We start from the raw sequence: 25,513 nt of genomic DNA on the forward strand, positions 1-25,513 counted from the left end.
CCGTCTTCACCACCAGGCCCTGTATATCGTCCTCATTCTCGGCAGCCTTTGCCTTCACGACCCGAAGCTCCCGCTCCTGGGTCTTTTGCTCATCTTTTAGCCCTTCAATCGCCTGTAATATCGGGGCCAACAGCTCCTTCATCTCCCTTTTTAAGCTCTTCCACGCAGCATTTCAAAAACTCGTGTTGTTCAGGGCCCCATATTAAACTGCCACCTTCCGACGCCATCTTGGTTTTTGCTTGCCTTCCTTGCCGCTGCTCCAAAGGATCCACCGCAATCCGGCCACTTTCCTTTCCTTTTTCCATCCGTATCCAGGGGGGATTCCCTTCTGGTTTACCGCACAGTGCTTTTAGCCGTTAAAATTGCCGTTGGGGCTCTTATTAAGAGCCCAAAAGTCCGTTCCACCGGGAGCTGCCGAAACGCGCGACTTAGCTGGTCATCGCCGCACCCGGAAGTCGCTAAACTTCTTTTCAAGAGAATTTTTAAGTGAAAAAGATTCTTTCTCTTTGAAAGTTTTCTTTTTAAAGTTTTGTTTTTGTAAAAGGGGAAGTTCATTTTTCTTTTCCCTCACTCACCCAGGGCCGGGAGTCCCTCTTTGTTCCTGTCTCGTGGTGGTTGCCGCCGGTGGTGGTGGTGGTGGTGAGGGGGGGGGGGGGGGGGGGGGGGGGGGGTCAGTCCTTGCTGCTGGCTCGGTCCCCGCTTTGGTCCGGGCCGCCGCTCGTCCTGCCCTGCGCTCTGCTGCCGTGCGCGGAGTCCGGGTTTTTCTTCGTCCCCACTCTCTTGTCGTGGGGGGGGGTCCAAACGGGTGAATCGGCACGCTTGGCTGCAAGTTCTCGGCGAGGAGCGGGACGCAATTTTGTTCCCCCCCAGGAGCTCCTCCACCCGCGCCCGCTCTCTTCCCCCGCCGGAAGCCGAATCGATTTCAAATTATATTTGATGTTAAAGTATTGCAAGCATGGTATCGGAGAACAATATATTCCGCATTAAGAAATGCTCTGGAAATACACATCAGAACATCCAGCAGACAGACCTAGAATTTACTGAAAAAACTAGTGCTTGTGAACTGTGCGCAAAATTACTCTGCAAGTTGTGACAATGAAACACTAACCTGTGAATAACAAATTACCACAAGTTCAGGTCAATATATAATGCTCCACTAATTCCATTAGCTTTGTGAAAATGGAGTTTCGTCTTTCGCTCTATGTGATTCTCATGAAGTTGCTGCATTTGCACATTAATTACCAATTAAACTTGCCACAGAGACTAAAACCTAGCAATTAACAACCCAAGTGCACTTTAACAACATAATCGCTAACGACTGCTGAGATGTACTGCATGGTTTCAAAGCATGTATTTTTTGAGACCGACCGTAATTGAAAAGGGGAACTGACACACTCAGTTGCTAAGTAAACTGAGAATTTAAAAAATAAAAATAAATGTAAAGTACCAAATTCTTTTTTTCCCCCAATTAATGTGCAATTTACTGTCTCCAATCCACCTACCCTGCACATCCTTAGGGCTGTGGTGGTGAGACCCAAGCTGACACGGGGCGAATGTGCAGAATCCACACAGACAGTGACCCGGGGCCGGAATCGAACCTGGGTCCTCGGTGCCGTGAGGCAGCAGTGCTAACCACCGCATCACCGTGCCACCCCAAAGTGAACTGAGACTGATCCTGAGATTGGAAACTGACACTCCTGCTTAAAACCATGTAAAAGAACACAGAGCCCGCAGACCTCTGATGAGGGGGCGGCACGGTAGCACAGTGGTTAGCATTGTTGCTTCACAGCGACAGGGACCTGGGTTCGATACCCGGCTTGGGTCGCTGTGTGTACTGAGTCTGCATGATCTCCCCATGTCTGCCTGGGTTGTGTGACTGTGGTTAACGATGTATAGGCTGAGTGTACCCCCAGCCAATTCAGAAGATCTGCCTTATTTGTATCTGACACTTGATGAGCAATTTGAGTGCAATTTGCCTGTTCATTCATGTTGAACCTGTGCTGATTCTGAGTTTTAGAATGTAGGAGGTCAAATAAGGCAGTATTTCGAGTTTGCTTGGCTCTTGTGTGGAATTCTTTTTAGATTGCACATTGCAATGTTGTGGTTTCGTTCTTTCTGTCAAATCTGGGATTTTAGATGTCTTCAAAAATGTTTGTGGTCTTGACTGAGATTGTATTAGTCAACCTCTTCCCGAGAAAGTGAGCATTTTTAATTCATTCATGGGGTGTTCATTATGGGTGTTGCTGTGAAGCCTTTGGGAAGTTAATGGTTCTTTTTGAACCACTAGTCCTTCTAAAGATGCTTCCACAGTGCTTTTGAGTATTATAGGTTTTCGTAGCGAATGAATGGCTTGTGAGCCGATTGCATAGGGCAGTTATGTCATCCACATTGCTGTGGGCCTGGAGTCACCTTTAGGCCTGATCAGAGAAGGAGGACAGGCTTCTTTCCTTAAAGGATGTGAATGGACCAGTTGAGTTTATACCGGCTTTTTATTCTAAATTTACTTAATGAGTTGAATTTAAATGTGTCAGTTGTCATGATGGGATTTGAACTCAAGTGACATAGATCATTGAAGCAAATGGCTGTTTCTACTAAGGCCACAGCCGCTCCTGTGTTAGTTTAAGATTGCCTCATGCATTGAAATCTTTTTTGCTGTTGATGCCTTGCAGATCCACTGTCCATGAGCCCTCAGAAAGCTTTGGAAAGTATTGGTGCTAATTTACAGAAGCAGTATGAGAATTGGCAACCAAGGGTGAGTTTTATTTATTCAACATTGTGAATAAGTTTAAACAAATTGAATTGGAACTGTAGGGCAGTTATGGCCCAAATAAAATGCAGAATTTGTAACTGTAAGTGGAAACTGAACGTAATCTGATTGAGGAGGTCTTTCACCATTGCCTTGTCTGCTGTTGACCTGATCATCTGTCTTCCTCTGTCTCTTTCCCCCCCCCCCCATCCCACTTTAAGTTATAGGAATGTATCATTGTTCAAATTGTCTGAAACTTGTTCCCTGGTGGCAATAACCTGAATTCCTTGCATTTTCTATATATGCATTAAAAAAAAAAATGCAGTGAGTTGAGGGCAGCACGGTGGCACAGTGGTTAGCATTGCTGCCTCACGACGCCGAGCTCCCAGGTTCGAGTCTGGGTCACCGTCCGTGCGGGGTTTGCACATTCTCCCCGTGTTTGCGTGGGTCTCACCCCCACGACCCAAAGATGTGCAGGGTAGGTGGATTGGCCACGCTACAATTTGCCCCGTAATTGGAAAAAATGAATTGGGTACTCTAAATTAAAAAAGAAAAATGCAGTGAGTTTGCAACAATTCGGTATTTTTCCATTATTTCCTCAATCCTCTGATCCAGCAGCCACTTTGCAGCTTTTAGAGTTTGGGAATAATTATTGTAACTTTATTTTTGTGACAGTTGATAAATAGAAAAGTGCAAACTGCATAAATCATTACTGGAACAATTAATGGCTTGTAAAATTTGAGTTTTCTTCTGATTAGTGCCTTGGTTTTGAGATGCTGAGCAGCCTTTGAGCTGCTGATCTGGTTGAAAGCTCCGGCTACAAGTACTGCTCAGTATTGGAGGTAATTGCCACTGACATGCCAAAGGAACTGACCAATTGATTTTTATCTATCCTTGTCTTTGTTGAGAAGGTGTCCTAAATTGAGCTGAAAGGAAAGCTTTCAACCAGAGCCTGAGAAGTTGAATAATAGCCATGGATTGTAAAGCCTGTTGGCTTGTAGTTTGCAAAGGTCGTTCCTGTATCGTGTTTAATGGTGGTCCAGAATAAATGTGGGATTCAGGGTTATTCAAAATGCGTGTATATGGGTGGGCATGATAGACAAAGACATCTGTCTGCCTGAAATGGTCAATATGATATAGGCCACTATTAAAATGATTGGATTGATATAGTTGTTTTAATTGGTTATACATGCATCAAAATTTTGTATATCATCGAGCGGAGGATTTTTCTTCAAGTGAGCGTGGCCTGTTGAGGCAATATAAGTGACATGACTCCCTCCCTTTTGCATAGTTTGCAAATGTTGTTGTCTTCTCAGCCATCAAGATAAATGTCTCTTGTCGCTTTACAGCATCAGAGTCTCCTTATCTTTTGTGTTGAAAATGTGGGCAATGAAACTATTTGTAATAAAACTATGGTCAAGTGTTTTTATAAGTAAATAAGCAACTTTTAGAAATTTGCATTCGGAGATAAGGAGGGACTTCATTTTCTTTCCAAAGGAATAAAAGGCTTTTACAGCTTGTAAATGTTTCAGAAGTAAACAAGGGAAGATCATTACATTTTATTTGATCCCAAAAGTGGAAAGACATATAAGGTTTTTATATTTTGGTTTAAGAAGTGCTGAGAACAATGGAATCATAGGTGGAAGGGAAAAACGGATTTGTAAGGAGAGATGCAGAGCTGATTTGGGGGTTGGCTGAGTGGGAAGACCTGATGGAAACAGCTTTGGCTGGGAGAAGTTGAAATTTGATCAGCTATCCAGTCAAGCCTTGGGCTGCAAAAAACAGTCTTGATCTGAGGTTTTTTGGATCACCATATCGGAGTAGAAATAGAGCTTGAGAGATGTGCGGTATGCCATTTTATAGCGACAGCAGCTTTGCCTTGGGTAATATTACTGGATTTCTATAGTTAAACATTTCTAAGAGAGTATTGGCTAGAAGACCCATGTGTGTCTTGTGGGGGGAATTTATTTTAAGACTAATATTAACAGTGTAATTGTAATCTGTGTGTGCTTAAGTTTTCTTTTCTTCTTGTTAATAAACCTTTAACTTTTAATTTGTGAAATCCCCAGAGGTATTTCTGGACTTCTTACTGCAGTGGTCAATAGGTTTTCCTCTCTTCTTCAGAATACAGAAAAATTGGGTATGGCCCGCAAGCCATGCTTCCCTCTTGGATTTGGTTACTCAGCAATTAACATCTCTGGTCATAACAATATCCACTATTCTAGAACTTGACTGCCACTTTGTCATAAATGTTCAGTGTCGTCTTTTCATTAAAAAGCACAAAATGACTGCTAAAAATCTGTATGCATAGCTTTATATCGCATTTAATTTAATAACACACACCATTAGTTTTCTGAAAGAAGTGAAAAATAATTCAAACTTTGTTCCTGGAGAGGTGGAGCCTGTTTTTGGCACTATTTCTAACTTATATTGCTGACTTCATGAATGAGCTCATTTCTTTTCCCTCAATTTTGTATCTGCCTTTTATGTTTAGATATATTTTCAGTTTTATAGGATGGGCATGGACGGGAAACCTGAGAACTGTTTCAGGCACCGAGTTGTTTTTTCTGTGATTTGAAAGAAAATTAAACAATTTTGATTTGTTATATTAATGTGCTGACTAGTTTCTAATGGTGGAGGTCGCATTCCCTAAATGGTTGGTGAAAATTGGATATTTAAATTTAACAAAGTCCTGAACATATTCACTGATTATTTAAGACAACCATTTAAACATGACCGGCAATATGTGATGATTCTGTGGTTTCAAGTTCATGGGTTGCAAGGTGTAAAGGACATGGTTGAGCCACTCAGCTTCATTGTCCGTTGCCAGATCTTGTTTGATTACCACTGCTCCCTTTCCACAACAGCACCCATTTTTACTATTTCTGCATCATATGAAATCAGCTCCATACTCCTCTTCATAGCAGCTAACAACTTCTTCTCTACCACCAGCTCACTCTATGGCACCCTCCATCCCCATTTTGAACACGCAGGTTTCTCACTCCTTATATGCTGTTCAATTTTTTTGATCTTCCCTCCTGCCATCCTTCTGACCAGGTCCCTACTACCCAGTATTCTGTTTCACATGTTATCACTTGCGTCTCTCGCCACCTTGTTCATGAACGTATTCACTTACCTCATTGATCCTCTACTGCTGGGCGGCACAGTGGCGCAGTGGTTAGCACTGCTGCCTCGCGGCGCCGAGGTCCCAGGTTCCATCTTGGCTCTGGGTCACTGTCCGTGTGGAGTTTGCACATTCTCCCCGTGTCTGCGTGGGTTTCGCCCCCACAACCCAAAGATGTGCAGGCTAGGTGGATTGGTCATGCTAAAATTGCCCCTTAATTCGAAAAAAAAATGAATTGGGTACTCTAAATTATTTTTAAAAAATTGATCCTCCTTGTCTCTGCTCTTGAAATATACAAACAGAAGAGCTAGGAGCAGGGATGTACCACCCCAAGCCTGCACCACCATTCAATACGATAATGGCTACCTATCACCTCTCCTCCTGTATCATTAACCTATATCTCTCCATCAGAAGTGCTGCTTGCCAGCATTCCCCAAAAAACTCCTCTTCAGCGCAACATTCAACAAGGTGTCAGTGCTAGCTCCAGATCTTATCCTCCCAGTATCCTGGAACATATTATTGTCTTACAACTAGATTTCAACATCTGTCTTGAGACCCTCTCATCTTTTTAAAGAAAAGTGTCCTTTTGCCCACAGTACTCCAGTTGTATCGGTCTAAGTCACATGAAATTTCCTTTGCAATATGCTGCAAGGTTTTTTGTTTGTCATCTTTCTTGACCTCTATCGCCTCTGATACTATAAACCATTCTATCCTCCGCCAATGTCTCTTTTTTTACTGCTCATCTCAGAAGTGGACTTTCTTGTGCTCCGTCTTATCATTTCAGAAGATAATTTCTATGGGATTCTTCTGATTTCATGTCATAACTGGAAGATCAATGGCAACTCTGGAGAAATGTAGTAGGCCACTGTTTAATAATTGATGCTGGTTTTCCTGGGATTTCAATGGTCTGTTGAAGTTACAGCAGTAGACGGAGGGAGCACTAATTGCTGTTTGCCTTGTCTTGCTAAGAAGGTGCTCTTCTCTACACATTGGACCTAGAGGAAGGACTGACGATCCAGTTGTGGAATGCTCCTGTCCAATTATTGCATGGTGGTGTTTTTGTTTCAATAAAGGCTGGCCTACTTTGCCCATTTTCATTTTCTGAATTTGATTTTCCAAATAAACTCCTCTTGCCACTTCTGCAGTGTCATCGATTTTAAAGATTTGGATTTCAATTTTATTAAATCCTCAATGTAAGTGCAGGTTGAGTGGCTGCATAGTAGAAAGGGCAAGTTTTGTTCATTGTGTGAAGGTCACCTTTTAAAGCATGGTAGTGTAATAGTTATGTTATTGGAGCGACACCCAGAGGTTTAGAGTTCAAGTCCCACCATAGCAAGTTTTAAAATTAAATTAAATAGATGTGGCAATTTGTAAAATGGCGGCAGAATGGTCATAAAACCCTAACTGGTTTATCAATGATTTGGAGGAAAATGTAACTGGTCTGATTAGTAAGTTTGCGGACGACACAAAGGTTGCTGGAATTGCGGATAGCGATGAGGACTGAGAGGGGAATACAGCAGGATTTAGATCGTTTGGAGAGTTGGGCGGAGAGATGGCAGATGGAGTTTAATCCAGACAAATGTGAGGTAATGCATTTTGGAAGGTCTTATACAGGTAGGGAGTATACAATGAATGGTAGAACCCTCAAGAGTATTGACAGTCAGACAGATCTAGGTGTACAGGTCCACAGGTCACTGAAAGGGGCAACACAGATGGAGAAGGTAGTCAAGAAGGCATACGGCATGCTTGCCTTCATTGGCCGGGGAATTGGGTATAAAAATTGGCAAGTCATGTTGCAGCTGTATAGACCTTAGTTCAGCCACACTTGGAGTATAGTGTTCAATTCTGGTCGCCACACTACCAGGATGTGGAGGCTTTAGAGAGGGTGCAGAAGAGATTTACCAAGATGTTGCCTGTAATGGAGGGTATTGGCTCTGAGGAGGCCAGCAGCACGGTTCAATTCCCGTAACTGCCTCCCCGAACAGGGGCCGAATGTGGCGACTAGGGGCTTTTCACAGTAACTTCATTGAAGCCTACTTGTGACAATAAGCGATTTTCATATCATTTCAGGTTTAAATAAACTTGATTTGTTCTCACTGGAACGACAGAGGTTGAGGGGCGACCTGATAGGGGTCTAAAAAATTATGAGGGGCATAGTCCGAGTGGATAGTCAGAAACTTTTTCCCAGGGTAGAGGGGTCAATTACTAGGGGGCATAGGTTTAAGGTGCGAGGGGCAAGGTTTAGAGGAGATGTATGAGGCAAGTTTTTTTTTTTTTTACCCCTGGAACTCGCTGCCAGAGGAGGTGGTGGAAGCAGGGACGATAGTGACGTTTAAGGGGCATCTTGACAAATACATGAATAGGATGGGAATAGAGGAATACAGACTCTGGAAGTGTAGAAGATTTTAGTTTAGACAGGCAGTATGGTCGGCGCAGGCTTGGAGGGCCGAAGGGCCTGTTCCTGTGTGTGGTGAATATAAATACAGTTAATTCACCAGTTATGTTCTATGTTATTAACCCTGTGGGTTTTATCTGTGGACCATTGTATGGCTTCACCCACGGGGGGAGATGTTGGAGCATGTACGGGCTCAGCCCCTGGCTCCGCCCCTTTGAAGGAGTATAAGAGTAGCTGGCCTGTGGGACTGTCCTCGGTATGTACCAGTCGCAGGCAGGCAAAATTGATAGTTAATTAAAACCACTGTTTTACTCTGACACGAGCCCTTGAGTGAATTGATGGTCGCATCACTGTGCTGTATTTTTCTTTGTTCTTCTAGGAAAGGCACCTGCACTGCTTCTCAGTCTGGCCTGAATGTGACTCCAGTCCCACTTTTAATTCACTGAGTAACGAGGTGTGAGCAATTAATGCTACCTTGCCAGTGTTGCCTGAGTAATGCAATTGGATCAATGGTTCCCCTGTAAAGCATCTTTTTAGTTGAACAATGAGCTGATGGGAGATCGGTGACCAGTTGCTTTAGGTCCTCCAGGAAGGAGGGAAGAGGAACGGGTAAGATAGAAAATGATTGGGAAAACTCAGCGGGCCTGGCAGCGTCGGTGGAGAGAGGGCAGAGTTAACGGTTCAAGTCCCTATGACTCTTCAGAGTGGAGGACACCTGGCCTGGTGAACCTTCAGGAAGGAACTTGTAGCTGAAGTTCAAACATCTGCATTTCTTTACTGGAATTGGAACTGTGGAAATCATAAATAGGAATCTTCATTTAGAATGATATTCCGTTAGCCTCTGCATTATTAAAATATCCCGCAAGTAATCCATATATAGTAAGGGCAAAGTACTCAAATTGTATTAGGGATTCATTCTGTCAAATGATGATGTTTCAACTGTTAGGAGTGATTGTAGGTACTCAAGTCGTTTGTTTTACGTGCCTTGTTGCACATGAGCATATTGAGTAAGAAAATGTTATGTGATCCTTAACCTTGTACTGTCTATTGTCTGACCACCCATTCGTGCGTGCAAAGCAGTGCAACAAATTTTCAGCACTTAACCTCCATTAGATTTCTGCTTCAGTTGTTTTATTTGTAATATGCTACGTGAACATTTGAAGAATATTTGAGGCATGGTATTTCAAGGTAATATAAAATTAATGTTCGGATGGGAATATACACTTTACTATGGACCAGCTCCACACTGCTTCTATTTCTCTGCTTCATGAAATTTTAATAGGCATTTTTTAATAAATAGAAATATGACTTTCAGTAGGTAGGTACAGTCATCTGAATTATGTCCAACTCATTGTATTTTCATATCTTTTGACTTATTAGAATTGTTTTTGCACTCTTAATAGAATTTCTGCAACTATGGCACTGTTTTCCTTTGGTCCCCAGTGGGCAGTATTGTCTTCAAGCCCATTCGAAGAGTTTGCACTGGCAATGCTTCAGTCAATTTTATGCAAGTGCTCGGATCTCATTAAATCTCCCAATAGTGATCTTTGAGTAAGGTAATTGACTAAATCCAAGGTGACTATGCGAGTGATATTTTTAGCTCGTTTTTGTATTGATGGAAAAAAATGAACAGGACCAAAACTGAAACTGACAAAGAAAGAAACAAACCGAACAAACAAATCCATAAATGGGATGCTGCAGTCAAACCAAAAAGACATTCTGCCTCTTTGACATCACTTTGGCTGTTCGCCAATAGGGAAGAGTATGGACTGTACTCAACCAACCCATGCTTTCAAAATCCAGAACATGTCTAATGCAAGAGATGATTCCATGGTTGTGCCGCCAAACAATCCTGAGTGCACTAAGAAATTTCTGCACTGACCAATTTGAGATTATCAGTTGGGCTCACAATGTAGCTCTCTTGCTCGAAGGCACATATATTGGTATTCAGGGACCCGTCCTCTCAGGCAAAAATAAATATTTCCAAGCATTACACCGTTCTTGAATAAACAAATGGATGTGGGACAATAGCTGCCTGATGCATTCACCATGGCAACGTCTGGGCCAATCTGAGCCCACTTGCCCACCAATCAGCACTCCTTTTCTCATGCAGTATCAATTGTTGGTCCTTTTGAAACTTGGCATTCTTGCATTTGTTCCGGGTGCAAGAAGTAAAGCTTTGACACATGTCTCTTTTCAACAATTCTCGCATTCTGTACGACTGAGTGACTCATAGCTTACTTTTCCACACTGGTGACTTGATCTAGATTGCAATTGAGTGTGACTGGTAGGAATTGTATTTCATACTTTTGACTTTCAGGCTGCACAGGGCAAAACACTGTTTTAAGTCGAGGATTTAGCATTTGCTGTTCAGTTTGAAGTTGTGATGTGGGAAATGCAACATTTTCAATTAATGTAGCACTCTATTAGTAATCCGACATACCTATATGAGTCAAAAACATGGACCGCGGAATAGACCTCTTAATCTGTGGAAATAGGATTAATTCTGGAACAACCTGACTATTTTTAGAAGACTACAAATCATTTGTGTCCTGCCCACCTCCAATAACGATGCACCATTTAAAAAAAAGTTACTTAATTTACATTTAGCATATGGTAACTTCACAGCAACAACTACCGTCCCCTTTTGAAGGGTTGAGGACATAAGAATTGGGAGAAGAAGTCGGCAATTCAGCCCTTCAAGCCTCCTCCGCCATTCAATCAGATCGTGGCTGATCTCTGAAGAAGTTAACTAACATGCTGCGAGCTGGATATTGTACTTAGACAGGATGAGTTCGCCAAAGAAAATCACTTCGATTCATCTTCAATCAGCGTTCATTATAATGTTTACCATGCCTAAAGCACAATTGGAAACTATTAGATTTGTATTGGTGCAATATCTGAATACTGACCAGCTTTCATGCTAATTGATCATTAAGAAATGCATTTTGTCTGAACATGGGGAAAAATAAATAATGAAGTATGCTCAATTCCCATCCTTTTAGATCAATTTTAGATCCATTTACAGATGATGAATATAAGAAATTGTTCTTATGACTTTAAATGTGAAAGGAGCATAAGTCGCCAGCATCATGGTCTTGCATATGCAAAACCTATCGGTTAATATTCTATTAGAGTAATTTTTTAAAATGCAGTTTGGAGTGGGCCATACATTTGCTCACCTCCAGTGATGTTTTTTATGGTGACACGTTTCATTGTCTGTAATTAAAGTTAAGGAGGACTGGATCGTGATGTGACGTGCTGTACAAGTATTCCATATAATGGAATTTTAACAACTTTTAATTTCTCATAGTTTCCTAAACTTTGGTAGAGTGCTTGGTTGAAGTGCTGCGTAGGAACACGACGCACTTGCACACATCCCTAGGAAGTATGGACAAATGAGCTTTAACAGAGATTTGTCAATGCCAGTGTGAACTGTTTGAAAATAAGGGGTCGCTCATTTAAGACCGAGATGAGGAGAAATGTTTTCTTTTGTAAAAAAAAGTTTTTATTGGTTTTCACATTTTACATTTCACACTTCAGCTCATAAGTTAAATTACATGTTGCATACCCGTGCAAAACAGAAAAAAAACAAGAGAACGAATTGAAGTTTTAAAAAAAAAAACCAAAAAAAACCAAAGAAAACAAAAGAAAATGAAGGTGAAAGGGAAAACAGACAATCCGAACTCTTCACATGTATATCTAGGTCACTGTTTCTCCTCCTGCTGCGGCCGTGATCCACCTTTTGCTGGTCTGCCTCTGTTATACTCACCAGTGTGGCCTGAGCGCTTGTTTACAGGTGCGTCTTTACCGTTTATGTTGGATTTCAGCTTGCCCTCGGGCTCGCTCCCTGCGGTTTTGTTTCCTGTCTCCCGCCTACTTCGCATGATCGCGCCCCACTTCCGTTTATCCTGTTGCTCGTCTGCGGCTCTCCCCGACTGGCTGCTGGCTACAAACAAATTTTGGAGCAAGTTGGTGAGCAGCTTCCATGTCCTGTCTTCCAACCCCTGGATGGCAAATTTTATTTTCTCCAGCCTGAGAAATTCCTCCAGGCCGGGCAGCCAGTCTGCAGCTTTGGGTGGTGCTGCCGATTGCCAGCCGAGTAGGATTCTCCAGCAGGCGATCAGGGAGGCAAAGGCTAGGGCGTTGCCCCATTCCCCCTTCCCGTAAAAAGTTCGGGCTGACCTGTTGCCCCGAAGACCGTCACCTTTGAGCATGGTCCCAACCTCACTCCCACAACCCTGGACATTGCCTCAAAGAAGGTTGTCTAGAACCTGACAAGTCTGGAGCAGGTCCAGTACATATGGGTGTGGTTGGCCGGGCCTCCCTGGCTATGCTCACATTTGCCCTCCACCTCCGGGAAGAACCTGTTCGTTCGGGTTCTGGTTAGGTGTGCTCTGTGCACCACCTTTAGCAGTGTTAGGTTCAACCCTGCGCATGTGGAGATGGAGTTCACCCTGTGCAGTTCTTCGAGTCGAGTCCTTCCTCTATTTTATGCCTAGTTCTTCCTCCCACTTTTCTCTTGTTCCGTCCAAGGGGGAGCATACCTCCTGCCAGCTGTTACCCATACAGTTTTCACCCCCTATCTAGGTCGCCCGTGTCCCAACAGTTCCTCAGCTAGAGAATGTCATGGTATCTGGGGCTACGTCGTTGTTTCCTTGCGGAGAAAGCTTTTGACCTGTATATGTCTCAGTTTGTTTCCTTTTGGTAGTTGGAACCTCTCCGTGAGTTCCTCCAGGGTCGTTACTCTGTCGTCTGTGTACCTGTCCCTAACCGTGTCTTGTTTCCACCTTTTTGAAGGTGGCGTCCATTATTGGGGGAGTAAACCTGTGGTCGTTGCAGATGGAGGCCATAGTGGACATTTTGGTTCGACCGAAGTACTGTCTCATCTGGTACCACGTTGTCTAAGGTATTAAAGAAGGCCTTGGGGATGTAGATTGGGAGGGGTCTGAACAGGGAGATGAACCTGGGCAGTTCGTTCATTTTGATCGTCTGCACTCTCCCTGCCAGCGAAGGTCTCTTGATTTCCTCCACCAGACTCGTCAGATTCCATTTATGGATCTGTGTCCAGTCATGGGTTATTTGGATCCCCAGGGAGCAGAATCTGGTTTGGGCTTGTTTGAACGGTCGTCCCTCCGTCTCTGTCCCTCCCCTCTGCGGGTTCACTGGGAAGATTTCACTATTGTTCAGGTTGAGTCTGTAGCCCGAGAAGGCTCGGAACTCCTTTAGGAGCTTCATTATCACTTCCATGCTGGCCTGGGATTTCGAGATGTAGAGGGACAGGTCATCAGCTTAGAGTGAGATTCTATGCTCTCTGTCTCCCCTCTGGATACCTCTCTGTCCCTTCGCTGTTCTGAGTGTGATTGCTAGTAGCTCGATTGCCAGACAATGGGCATCCCTGCCTCGTGTCCCTGTGCAGCTGGACGTATTTTGAGCTGGTGGTGTCAGTCCGTACGCTCGCCGTGGGAGCACTGTACAGTCGTTTCACCCAAGGGGTAAATCCTGACCTGAACCCAACCCATTCCAGTACCTCCATGAGGTCCTTCCACTCTACTCTGTCGAAGACCTTTTCTGCGTCCAGGGAGATGATCACTTCTGGTATTCCCTCTCTGGAGGGGGTCATTATCACATTCAGCAGGTGCCTCATGTTTGATGTTAGCTGCCTGCCCTTAACAAAGCCTGTCTGGTCCTCCGTGAGTACCTCCAGCACACAGCTCTCCAGCCGTTTGCCAAGATCTTTGCGTCTGCATTCAGTAGTGATAGTGAGATGGGCCTGTTGGACCCACACTGAGTCGGGTCTTTGTTCTTTCTCGGTATCAGCCAAATTGAGGCTTGCGCTAGTGTTGGCGGCAGGGTGCCCCTTACCAGTGAGACTGAAAATATCTTCTGCAAGCGCAGGACCAGTGCTGTTGCAAATGTTTTGTAGACGTCTGCTGGGAATGCCCGCCTCCTTCCCCGCCTTCATGGAGTTGATACATTCCATGATTTTTCCCAGTTCTATTGGTACTCCCCAGACCTCTTCTCCATCTTCCGGCATGACTAGCCGTCACGCAACTACTTCATCTGGCGTGTTGTCTAGCCTTCCATTGGTGTTCTTAATCTGCACCATTTCCCTCGTGGCGGCCTGCTTTCTCATCTGGTGAGCCAGCAAGCGACTGGCTCGGTCTCCATGTTCGTAAAAGGTCTTCTGTATCTGGCTGGGCTGGTGTGCTACTTTCCGCGTGGCGAGCAGGTCAAAGTCCATTTGTAGCTTCTTCCTCTCCACCAGAAGCCCTATGGTCGGGGCTGTGTAGTATTGCCGATCCGCCTCCAGTATGGATTCGACCAGTTGTTGTCTAACCGCCCTCTCCCTTTCTGTAAGTGTTAATTTCTCCCTTTATCACTGCCTTCAGCGACTCCCAGAATGTAATCTTTATTGTTACAAGTAGACTTACTGTGAAAGTTACTGTGAAAAGCCCCTAGTCGCTACACTCGTTCGCCTGTTCAGGTACACAGAGGGAGAATTCAGAATATCCAATTCACCTAACAGCACGTCTTTCGGGACTTGTGGGAGGAAACTGGGGCACCCGGAGGAAACCCACGCAGACACGGGGAGAACGTGCAGACTCCACACAGACAGTGACCCAAGAATCGAAGCTGGGACCCTGGCACTGTGAAACATCAATGCTAACCACTGTGCTGCCTGTGTGGAGGGTAAGACCTCCCTATTGTGGGTGTTGGTAATGTATCCGTCAATGGCCTATGATAATCCGTTCGCAGAATGCCTTGTTGGCAATGAGGGCCGTGTCCAGCCTATATAAAAAAAATAAGATTACCCAGGAGGGGTAAAGGAAAGGGGGGGGGGGGGGGCCATTGAGCCCGGCCTGTCTCCAACCTCATCTATGGAGTGTGGTTGGAGATTACGATCGCAGAGTTCTCCGCTCCTACTAGCCCTAGAAGCACTGTTGTCCCTACTACAAAGAAGTCGATCCTGGTGTAGACCCTGTGTACCTGCAAGAAGGAGGAGAACTCCTCCCGGGTGCGTGAACAACGAAACCCAGGTCCTGCTGCACAAACCCCCCCCCCCACCCCCCCAAATCTATAGCCATTCAAATAATCTGCCTTCCTGTTTATCCACATTATACTGCATTTACCCACTCACGCAACATGTCCATGTTACAGTGAAGCATCTCTGCTTCCTCCTCACAGCAAACTCTCCCACCCAGCTTTGCCTCTGCAAATTTGGAGATATTGCATTTAGTTCCCTCAGTTAAATCATGGATATAAATATTGTGAATAGTTGGGGTCCCTGCACCACTCCCTGCAGTACCCCACTTGTCACTGCCTGCTTTTTGGAAAAAGACCCGTTTATTCCTCCTCTTTGTTTACTGTCTACTAACCAATTTTCTATCCATCTCAAAACACAAACCCCAATCCCATGCATTTTAATTTTGAACGCTAATATGTGGGACTTTGTCAAAAGCCTTCTGGCGCCTGTTCGGGTACACAGAGGGAGAATTGAGAATGTCCAAATTACCTAACAGCACGTCTTTTGGGACTTGTGGGAGGAAACCGGAGCACCCGGAGGTAACCCACGCAGACACGGGGATAACGTGCAGATTCCACACAGACAGTGACCCAAGCCGGGAATCGAACTTGGGACCCTGGAGCTGTGAAGCAACAGTGCCAGCTACCGTGCGGCATATACTGGTCTAAATCACTGACCGATCATTAATTCACCTGTTGGCTACAAGCAATCAGCATTAAAATAAATTTCACAGTGCGTTTCTGAAAATGCTCTGCTCTGTCAGTGTCCCTGGAGTGAACAGAGGAGTTTTTAGGTGTGGATTCTTTATCTGCATATGTTCTCTTTCTGTATTTTGAGGAGTAGCTAAACCCATGTGACCCACACAGAGTGAAAGACGTATTGGTTACTTATTGGCCTGTAAAATTGTTTCTTGGGCAACATAGAAAAGACACAGTCCTGCTAATTTGGAGGAATGATTTTTTTCACAAATGGGTGGACATTGCATTTGGATTTGCCAAGTCTTGTCATTGAAAGATGATGACTGTGACTTCAATTAAGGTCTCCAAACGCAGACGTATGTACCTCGGCCAGTATATGCAAGATGTATACTAATAGAAGTAGCCACTTTTTTTTTGAAATATATTTTATTGAAATTTTTCAAACAGAAATTTTCCGTTTTTACAACTTAATAAAGGAATATACATTAAACGTTATTTAAATAATATATTAAACTAACAACAAATGAAAAAAGAGATAAACAAAAAGCAAATATTAACAACTGGCAAAAACCAAAAACACGGGATAATACTTCTTCCCCCCCCCCCCCCCCCCCCCCCCCCCCCGGGTTGCTGCTGCTGTCCTGTCTGTTTCTCCATTATCGTTCCGCGAGATAGTCAAGGAACGGTTGCCACCCGCCTGGTGAACCCCTGAGCCGATCCTCTTAACGCATATTTTATTCGTTCCAGTCTTATGAACCCTGCCATGTCGTTTATCCAGGCCTCCATGCCCGGGGGCTTCGCTTCCTTCCACATAAGTAGAATCCTTCGCCTGGCTACTAGGGACGCAAAGGCCAAGACGTCGGCCTCTTTCGCCTCCTGCACTCCCGGTTCTTCTGCAACCGCAAATATAGCTAACTCCCAGCCTGGTTTGACCCGGACCCCCACCACCTTTGAATTCACTCTTGCCACACCTTCCCAGACCTCATGCAGTGTCGGACACGACCAGAACATGAGTGTGGTTCGCCGGGCTTCCTGAGCACCTTCCACATCTATCCTCCACCCCAAAAAACCTGCTCAGTCTTGCTCCGTCATATGCGCTCTGTGTAGAACCTTAAATTGAATCAGGCTAAGCCTGGCACACGAGGACGAAGAATTTACCCTACTTAGGGCATCTGCCCACAGCCCCTCCTCGATCTCTTCTCCCAGCTCCTCTTCTCATTTTCCCTTCAGCTCCTCTACCATCGCCTCCCCCTCGGCTCTCATCTCCCTGTATATTTCGGACACTTTACCTTCTCCAACCCATGCCCCTTAAATCACTCTATCCTGGATCCCTTGCATCGGGAGCTGCGGAAATTCCCTCACCTGTTGCCTCGTAAATGCCCTCACTTGCATGTATCGGAAAGCATTCCCTGGTGGCAACTTATATTTTTCTTCCAATGCTCCCAGACTCGCAAACGTCCCGTCCAAAAACAGGTCCTTCAGCTTCCTAGTCCCTGCTCGCTGCCAACATTGAAATCCCCCATCTATCCTCCCCGGGACGAACCTGTGGTTATTCCTTATCGGGGACCACACCGAGGCACCCGTCGCTCCCCTGTGTCGTCTCCACTGCCCCCAGATCTTCAAGGTCGCCACCACCACTGGGTTTGTGGTGTACCTTTTCGGGGAGAACGGTAGCGGCGCCGTCACCAGTGCTTTTAGACTTGTTCCCTTACAGGACGCCATCTCCAGCTTTTTCCATGCCGCACCTTCTTCTTCCCTCATCCACTTACAAACCATCGACACATTAGCGGCCCAATAGTAGTCACTCAGACTGAAGTAGCCACTTAATCTCATCTAAAAAAATATTATACATAATCTGTAGAATTTCCTGTACGATAAAGGTTTAAAACCTGGTTTTCCTCAGAATCACATTTCATATATTTCAGATTTTCGTGACATGCACAGTATTTTGAGCTGTTGAAAACAATAGAAGGTTCAACATTTAAGCATCATTTAATGAACATAATGGGAGCACTTACTTTAAAACCAGTTTTTTATGGCTCAATTCTGCCCCTGAAAAGAGGAACTTGTTTTGATGCAAAAACCAGGAGCCTATTCTTTGACGCTGGTCGGCAAGAATCTGAACGAAAACTGTGTTGGTATGAAAAGCAGCGTTTGAATGATAGAAAACAGTGCTAATCCTTGGGGTTTCCCCTCCACTTCCTCCTGGTACTCTGAACTCACTTGCCCATGTATCAATACATGGGCACCCAAATCACACTGCTCCTTCCCAGCTGTCAGTCTCTCACCATTTAAACATATTTATCTTCTCGGATCCAAGTTGGATGACCCCATGTTTCCCCACAATTTGTCGAAGTTTGCAGACCGAGTCTATCTCTGTCCTTTTTTAAAACTTTCCACTTCCATCTGCACAGCTTACTGTGCCTCCTAACTTAATGTCACCTGCAAACTAGGACATGCAATTCTACTCTTTCATCCAAGTTATTAGTATATAAGGGAGAAACCTGAGCCCCCCCCCCCCGAGTGCATATCTTTGGGAATTAGCGGATGTCGCATCCTGTCAATCAGAGGATGGTACCGTTTATCTCTACTGATGGCCACGACACAGCCAATATTCCCCCCCCCCTTGTTTCAATCCTGATTTGCTTGATGCAATTTGGCATCATGCTTGTTTAGTTGATGCTTAATAATGGTTGCTATGATTTTATTCTGCAGACTCAACAAGGTGCAATGAACAAAATTGGTGAAATGAAATGAGGTGTAAATGCAGGATATTTATATATATATATATATATATATATATATATATTATATAGCCAGCCGTGACCAAATGTTAACACTTAGGCTGATGTCTCCCTCCTGACCACTTTGTTTCCATCGAGGTCGCTTTCTTTTATGTAAAAGTTATAGTCGTTTGGTATTGAGTATTGCTGAAAAAGGATGCATGCTATTGAAACTTTACATCCAGCAATAATCAGAATAGCTCACAAGAAGCTACTGTGGACTCCATGGCAACGCCTCTACCAATCAGAGTCCACATGCCAACTAATCAACACTCTCCTCATGCAGTATAAATTGCTGTTCCCTCTACAATTGTTATTTCTTGCGAGCTGCCCTGATCAGTGCAAGATGAAAAGGCTTGTTAGCATGACTCTTTTTTCAGCAATATTAAAAGGTAATACTTTGTTGGAGCCAAACGTGGGTGCATCTACAACCCTTGTCATAGGAAAAGTGGGAGATTTGCTACTTGTTTTTTTAAAGCAGTGTACTATATCATCGCCATATGTTCTTTTCTGCCACTGGCTCAGCTCCTTCAGAATTTTGTAGGTTTCAGTGTGATCGCCTCTCGTTCTTCTAAACTCCAGAGACTATGCACCCGATTTACTCAGCCTCTCATCATAGAACAGCCCCCTCATCCCAGGGGCCAATTTAGTGAACCTTCACAGTACCCGCTCCAATACAAGTATATCCTTTCTTAAATGTGGAGACCAAAACAGCACACGGTACTGCATGTGATCTCAGCCAAATCCTGTACAACTGTAGAAAGACGTTTTTATTCATGAACCCAAATCCCCCTTGCAATAAAGCGAGGTGCTATTAACCTTGCAGAAATGTTGAGAACATAGAACATTACAGCACAGTACAGGCCCTTCAGCCCACGATGTTGTGCTGACCATTTATCCTAATCTAAGTTCAACCTAACCTACACCCCTTCAATTTACTGCTGTCCATGTCCCTGTCTAAGAGTCGCTTAAATGTCCCTAATGACTCTGACTCCACCACCTCTGCTGCCAGTGCATTCCACACACCCACCACTCTCTGTGTAAAGAACCTACCTCGGACATCTCCCCGATACCTTCCACCAATCACCGTAAAATTAAGTCTCCTCGTGACAGCCATTTCCACCCTGGGGAAAAGTCTCTGGCTATCCAGAGAAATTGAACTTCTGTCACCATCATATCTGTGTGTCCTTTGCAAAGACCAGAAGCAGCATTACAAGATCAGACAATGCTGAAGTATTTTGAATACAAGGCGGTTGAAAAGTTGAGACTAGTGCCAGTTTAACTTCCAGTTTCCTGTCCTGATTGCAGGCTACGGGTTATTTAAAGAGAAAACTAGTGTGTTGGGAATTGCTGCTTGCGCTTGCATGATTATAAATTTAACTTAATAAACATTTGAGGTCCATGGAATGATTACTTTGAGCTAGACTTCTCTCTGGGCCCAGAAGGAATAAATTAAAGTTTTGAAATTCTGGATCAAAGCCCAAGAGCTAACTAGAATAAATTACTGCAACAAGTAACAATACCTAATATTTGATTAAATTGCCAACATTTTTTCATCTTGCATAAAGCTAGTTCATCTCCTGTGCATTAGTTGAATCATGTGCTGTTTTATAATGGCAGGACTTGTGTACCCATTGTAACACTGTATTAAGTTATGGCATTGGTGACTGTGTTCTGTGGATTAGCTCTTGCCTATTGCATACTGATGTTGGATTGCCAGACCCTTGAAAGAACAGAATATTATTTGTTTTTCTTTTGACGGGATGTGGGTATTGCTAGCGAGGCCACTATTCTTATGCCCATCAGTAATTGCCCTTGAGAAGGTGATGGTGAGCTGACACCTTGAATCACTGAAGTCCATGAGTTGTAGATACTGTTAGGGAGGGAGTCCCAGGAATTTGTCCCAGCGATGGTGAAGGAATGGCGATATGGTTCCAAGTTGGACCCAAAGATGTGCAGGTTCGGTGGATTGGTCATGCTAAATTACCCCTTAATTGAAAAAAATAATAATTGGGTACTGTAAATTTATTTCAAAAAATTGGTTCCTAGTTGGGATGGTGAGTGAGTGGTTTGGAGGGGAGGTTGCAATAGGTAGGTTCACTTTCATCTGAGGTAGACGTCATAATTTGGAAGGTGTCGTTGAAGGAGGTTTGGTGAGTTGCTGCAGTGTATCATATAGATGATGTACACTGCTGCTGTTTTGTGGCAGTGGTGGAGGGAATGGATATTGCAGGTAGTGGATGGGGTGCCAATCAAGTGGACTACTTTGTTCTGGGTGGTGTTGTGCTTCTTGAGTGTTGTTGGAGCTGCACTCATCCAGGTAAATGGAGAGTATTCCATCGCACTCCTGACTTATGCCTTGTAGATGGTGGATAGCCTTTGGTCAGTCAGGAGGCCTGAGTTCTTGTAGTCCCAGTATTTATATGACTGGTCCAGTTCCTCATCTGGTCAATGGTAACTCCCAGGATGCTGATATTGGGGAATTCAGTTAGAACACTACTTAATTCAAGGAAAGATGGCTGGATTCTCTCATTGGAGATGGTCATTGCCTGGCACTTGTGTAATGTGAATGTTACTTGCCACTTATCAACCCAGGCCTAAAGGATGTCTGGGTCTTGCTTCATGTGGGCATGAACTGCTTCATGATCTGAGAAGTTGCAAATGCTATTGATCGTGCTGCAATCATCAGCTAACATCCCCACTTCTGACCTTATAATAGAGGGAAAGTCTTTGCTGTTGCAGCTGAAGATGGTTGGGCCTAGAACACTACTCGGGGGAACTTCTGAAGTGATGTCTTGCAACTGAGATGATTGGCCTCCAACAACCACAACCATCTTCCTTTGTACTAGGTATGATTCCAATCAGTCGAGAGTTTTCTCCTCCGTTTCCATTGATTTCAGTGTTGCTATAGCGCCTTGATGTGGCCCCGGATGTCAAGGGCAGTCACTCTCGCCTCACCTTTGGAAATCAGCACTTAGTCTACATTTGGACAAAGGTTGTAATGAGGTCAGGAGTTGAGTGGCCCTGGCAAAGCCCAACCTGAGTATCCGTGAACAGGCTATTTCTGAATAAGTGCAGCTTGATGACCCCTTTCATTAATTTACTGATAATAAAGAGTAGACTGATGGGGTGGTAATTGGCCAGGTTGGATTTGTCCTTTTTGTTGTGGACAGGGCATACGTGGACCGCACTGGAGCAACTTAGTTATGGGCGCAGCTTGTTCTGGAGCTGAAATGTTGTCGGGACCTATAGCCTTTGCAGCATCCATTGCCATCTGCAGTTTCTTGATAGCTTGTGAATTGAATAGGCTGAAGAAAGGCATTTGTGATGCTGGGGACCTCGGAAGGAGGTCGAGATGAATCACCACTTGGCATTTCTGGAGACAAATTCTTACAAATGCTTCAGCCTTGCCTTTTGCACTGATGTGCTGGCCTTCCCCATCCTTGGGGATGGGGGTATTTGCAGATCCTCCTCCAATATATAAATAGATAGCTGTCTCTTGTGTTGCTTTGGTGAGTCAGAGGATTTGCTCTGGAACATTATATGATGGAACACATAGTGCATTATTCAATGCAATTGATCTGTGGTTTTGCTGATGGAGATAATATCTGTTTAGTTGGTTCACGAGCAAAAGTGCTCCAATCACAGCGCTCAGAAAGTAAATACTTGCATTTCTGTCTTGGAGCACTCAACTTAAAATGGATTACTTAAATTTGCATCTGCTTGTCAAAAATTTTAGATTTTCAGCCCCTGTGACTTCCATTCCATTTTCCATAGATGGTGCGTCTGTCCTTAGCTGTTTAGAAAGTCAAAGGCTTGATGAATGATCTCCTCCAGCCTGCGGGATGGCCAGTGGAGCTACTAATGAAATAAAAGCAGAAAATGTTGGACGTACTCAGCAGGTCTGACAGTATCTATGGAGAGTGAAACAGAGTTAATGTCTCAGGTCGATAACCCTTTGTCGGAACCTAATGAAGCTGTCCTGTGTAGGTATGGGTTCCTGGAAGCTAAAATCTGCTGAACTTGAATGAAGCCATTCTTAACGACCTCTTACTTGAAGCTGATGTGATTTGCACGAGGTACCAATTTGGACAGGCATTTTTGTCTGACTCGAATCCACATTCCTGGAAGCTGTGGTAGATTTAATCTCTCAACCACTGAAGTTAGTTGGGAGAATTTGTTCCTCGGCCAGATAGTCAATGATTCTGAAATGTAAAATTACTGTTAAACAGGTAATCATTTCTAAACAACAATATTATCTATACAGAATGAATGATCAGTTCACCAATTTTCAGTATACTGGTAAAGGAAGAATGTTGACCAAATATGGATAGAAGGTCCTGCTCTCTCTATTGTGCTGTGAGCTCTTAAACAGTGACTTAAACAGAGAGACAGGGCCTTCGTTTAACATATATCTTGAGGATGGCAGAGGTTTTTTAAAAAAATCTAATTTTGGTTGGTGACTGCCTCTTTGAATTTAGTCAGAGTACTCCCGAATGAAATCCAGGTCTGAGGCATTCAAGAAATCTGGGCACGACGTCCGCAAAGCCATCAGGAACGCCAAGAGACAATACCAGACTAAGCTAGAGCCACAGGCGAACAACACGGACTCTTGTCAGTTGTGGCGAGGCTTAAACAAGATAACGGGCTACAAGGCAAAGCAGAGTAGAAACTCCAGCAACCCTCCCCAATGAACAACGATGCATTCTATGCTAGTTGGCAGGAAGCCAACAAACTGTTGTTCACTGCCCCAACAATTTCGGACATACCCATACTTAACGTCACAGCCTCAGACGTCAGATCGGCCTTCTTGAAAGTAAACCCAAAGAAAGCAACGGGCATGATATTGATTTGATCCACTGCAATTCGCATACCACCACAATCAGTCCACAGCAAACTCTATCTCCCTCGCCCTATACTCATCACACCTACGTCAGGCTCCTCTTCATTGACTACAGCTCCGCCTTCAACACCATAATCCCAGCCAAGCTCATATCCAAACTCCAAAACCCTCTGCAACTGGATTCTCGATTTCCTGACCTATAGACCACAATCAGCAAGGATAAACAATGACAGTTCATCCATGATAGTTCTGGCCCCACAAGGCTTGCGTACTTAGCCCCCTAACATACTCTTTATATGCACACGACCACGTGGCAAAATTTGGCTACAACTACAAGTTTGCTAATGACATGACCATAGTAAGTCGGATAGCAAACAACGATGAGCCAGAGTACAGGAGGGAGATAGAGAACCTAATGGCATGGTGAAATGACAACAATCTCTCCTTCAATGTCAGCAAAACTAAAGGGCTGCTCATTGACTTCAGGAAGCAAAGTATCGTACACACCCCTGCCTGCATCAATGGTTCCGAGGTGGAGATGTCAATGTCGGCGCTACGACCAAAAAAGAACAACAGTGCCTACACTTCCTCAGGAAACTAAGGAAAATCGCCATGTCTCATTGACTCTTACCAATTTTTTAGAGATGCACTATAGAAAGCATCCTATCTGGCTGCATCACAGCTTGGTGTGGCAAGCTTGGTCCAAGACCCTAAGAAACTACAGAGAGTTGTGAACATAGTCCAGTCCATCTCGCAAGCTCGCTTCCCATTCATTGACTCTGTCAACACCTCCCACTGCTTTGGGAAAGCCGGCAGCATAATCAAAGATCCCATCCACCCAGGTTATTCTCTCTTCCAACCTCTTCCATCGGGCAGAAGATACAAAAGTCTGAGAACACGCACTAACAGATTCAAAAACAACTTCTTCCGGCTGTTACCAGACTCCGGAATGACCCTCCTACGGACTGAACTGATCACTCTACGCATCTTCTCTACTGTTGTTAGCACTATTCTCCACATGCTTCACCCGATGTCTATGTCTACGCATTTGCATTGTGTATTTATCGTATGTCCCATGTTTTTTCATATGGAACAATCTGCCTTGATTGTACACAGAACAATACTTTTCTCTGTACCTCGCTGAACAAAGAAAAATACAGCACAGGAACAGGCCCTTCGGCCCTCCAAGCCTGCGCCGACCATGCTGCCCGTCTAAACTAAAATCTTCTACACTTCCGAGGTCCGTATCCCTCTATTCCCATCCTATTCATGTATGTGTCAAGATGTTCCTTAAACGTCACTATTGTCCCTGCTTCCACCACCTCTTCCGGCAGCAAGTTGGTGGGTAGAACCCTCGAGTATTGACAGTCAGAGAGATCTAGATGTACAGGTCCACAGGTCACTGAAAGGGGCAACGCAGATGGAGAAGGTAGTCAAGGAGGCATGCGGTATGTCACCTTGAGGGTTCTACCATTCACTGTATATTCCCTACCGTATTAGACCTTCCAAAATGCATTACCTCACATTTGTCCGGATTAAACCCCATCTGCCATCTCTCCGCCCAAGTCTGCAAACAATCTAAATCCTGCTATATCCTCTCACAGTCCTCATCGCTATCCGCAATTCCACCAACCTTTGTGTCGTCCGCAAACTTACTAATCGTGCCAAATCTATTAGCAAATCTACATAATTGTTTTGTGTTTTCCATCAAAGGGGCTTAATCATTTTGTATTGCATTTAAATTTACTGTGTGCTTTATAAAAACAATTGATTCTGTACTCACCAATCTAGAAGAAGAGTGGCCAGAGTCCGAGTTCTCTGTCCATGCGCTGTATTGGCAGGACAATATCTTTCCATCCCACAGTTCTTGCACCAAGCTAGGAAGCAAGCGAGAGTC

The 25,513-nt window shown here is 44.3% G+C and overlaps 1 protein-coding gene across 1 annotated transcript in view; it reads left to right on the forward strand.

The window, feature by feature from the left end:
• The window catches only part of rptor (regulatory associated protein of MTOR, complex 1), a 499,967-nt gene that overhangs the window by 78,036 nt on the left and 396,418 nt on the right, over positions 1-25,513 (forward strand). The window contains exon 3 of the mRNA XM_072483619.1: positions 2,670-2,752. Coding sequence (XP_072339720.1) covers positions 2,670-2,752 — 83 coding nt within the window. The remainder of the gene's footprint in view (positions 1-2,669; positions 2,753-25,513) is intronic.

The sequence above is a fragment of the Scyliorhinus torazame genome, chromosome 18, assembly GCF_047496885.1.
Source record: "Scyliorhinus torazame isolate Kashiwa2021f chromosome 18, sScyTor2.1, whole genome shotgun sequence".
NCBI lineage: Eukaryota > Metazoa > Chordata > Chondrichthyes > Carcharhiniformes > Scyliorhinidae > Scyliorhinus > Scyliorhinus torazame.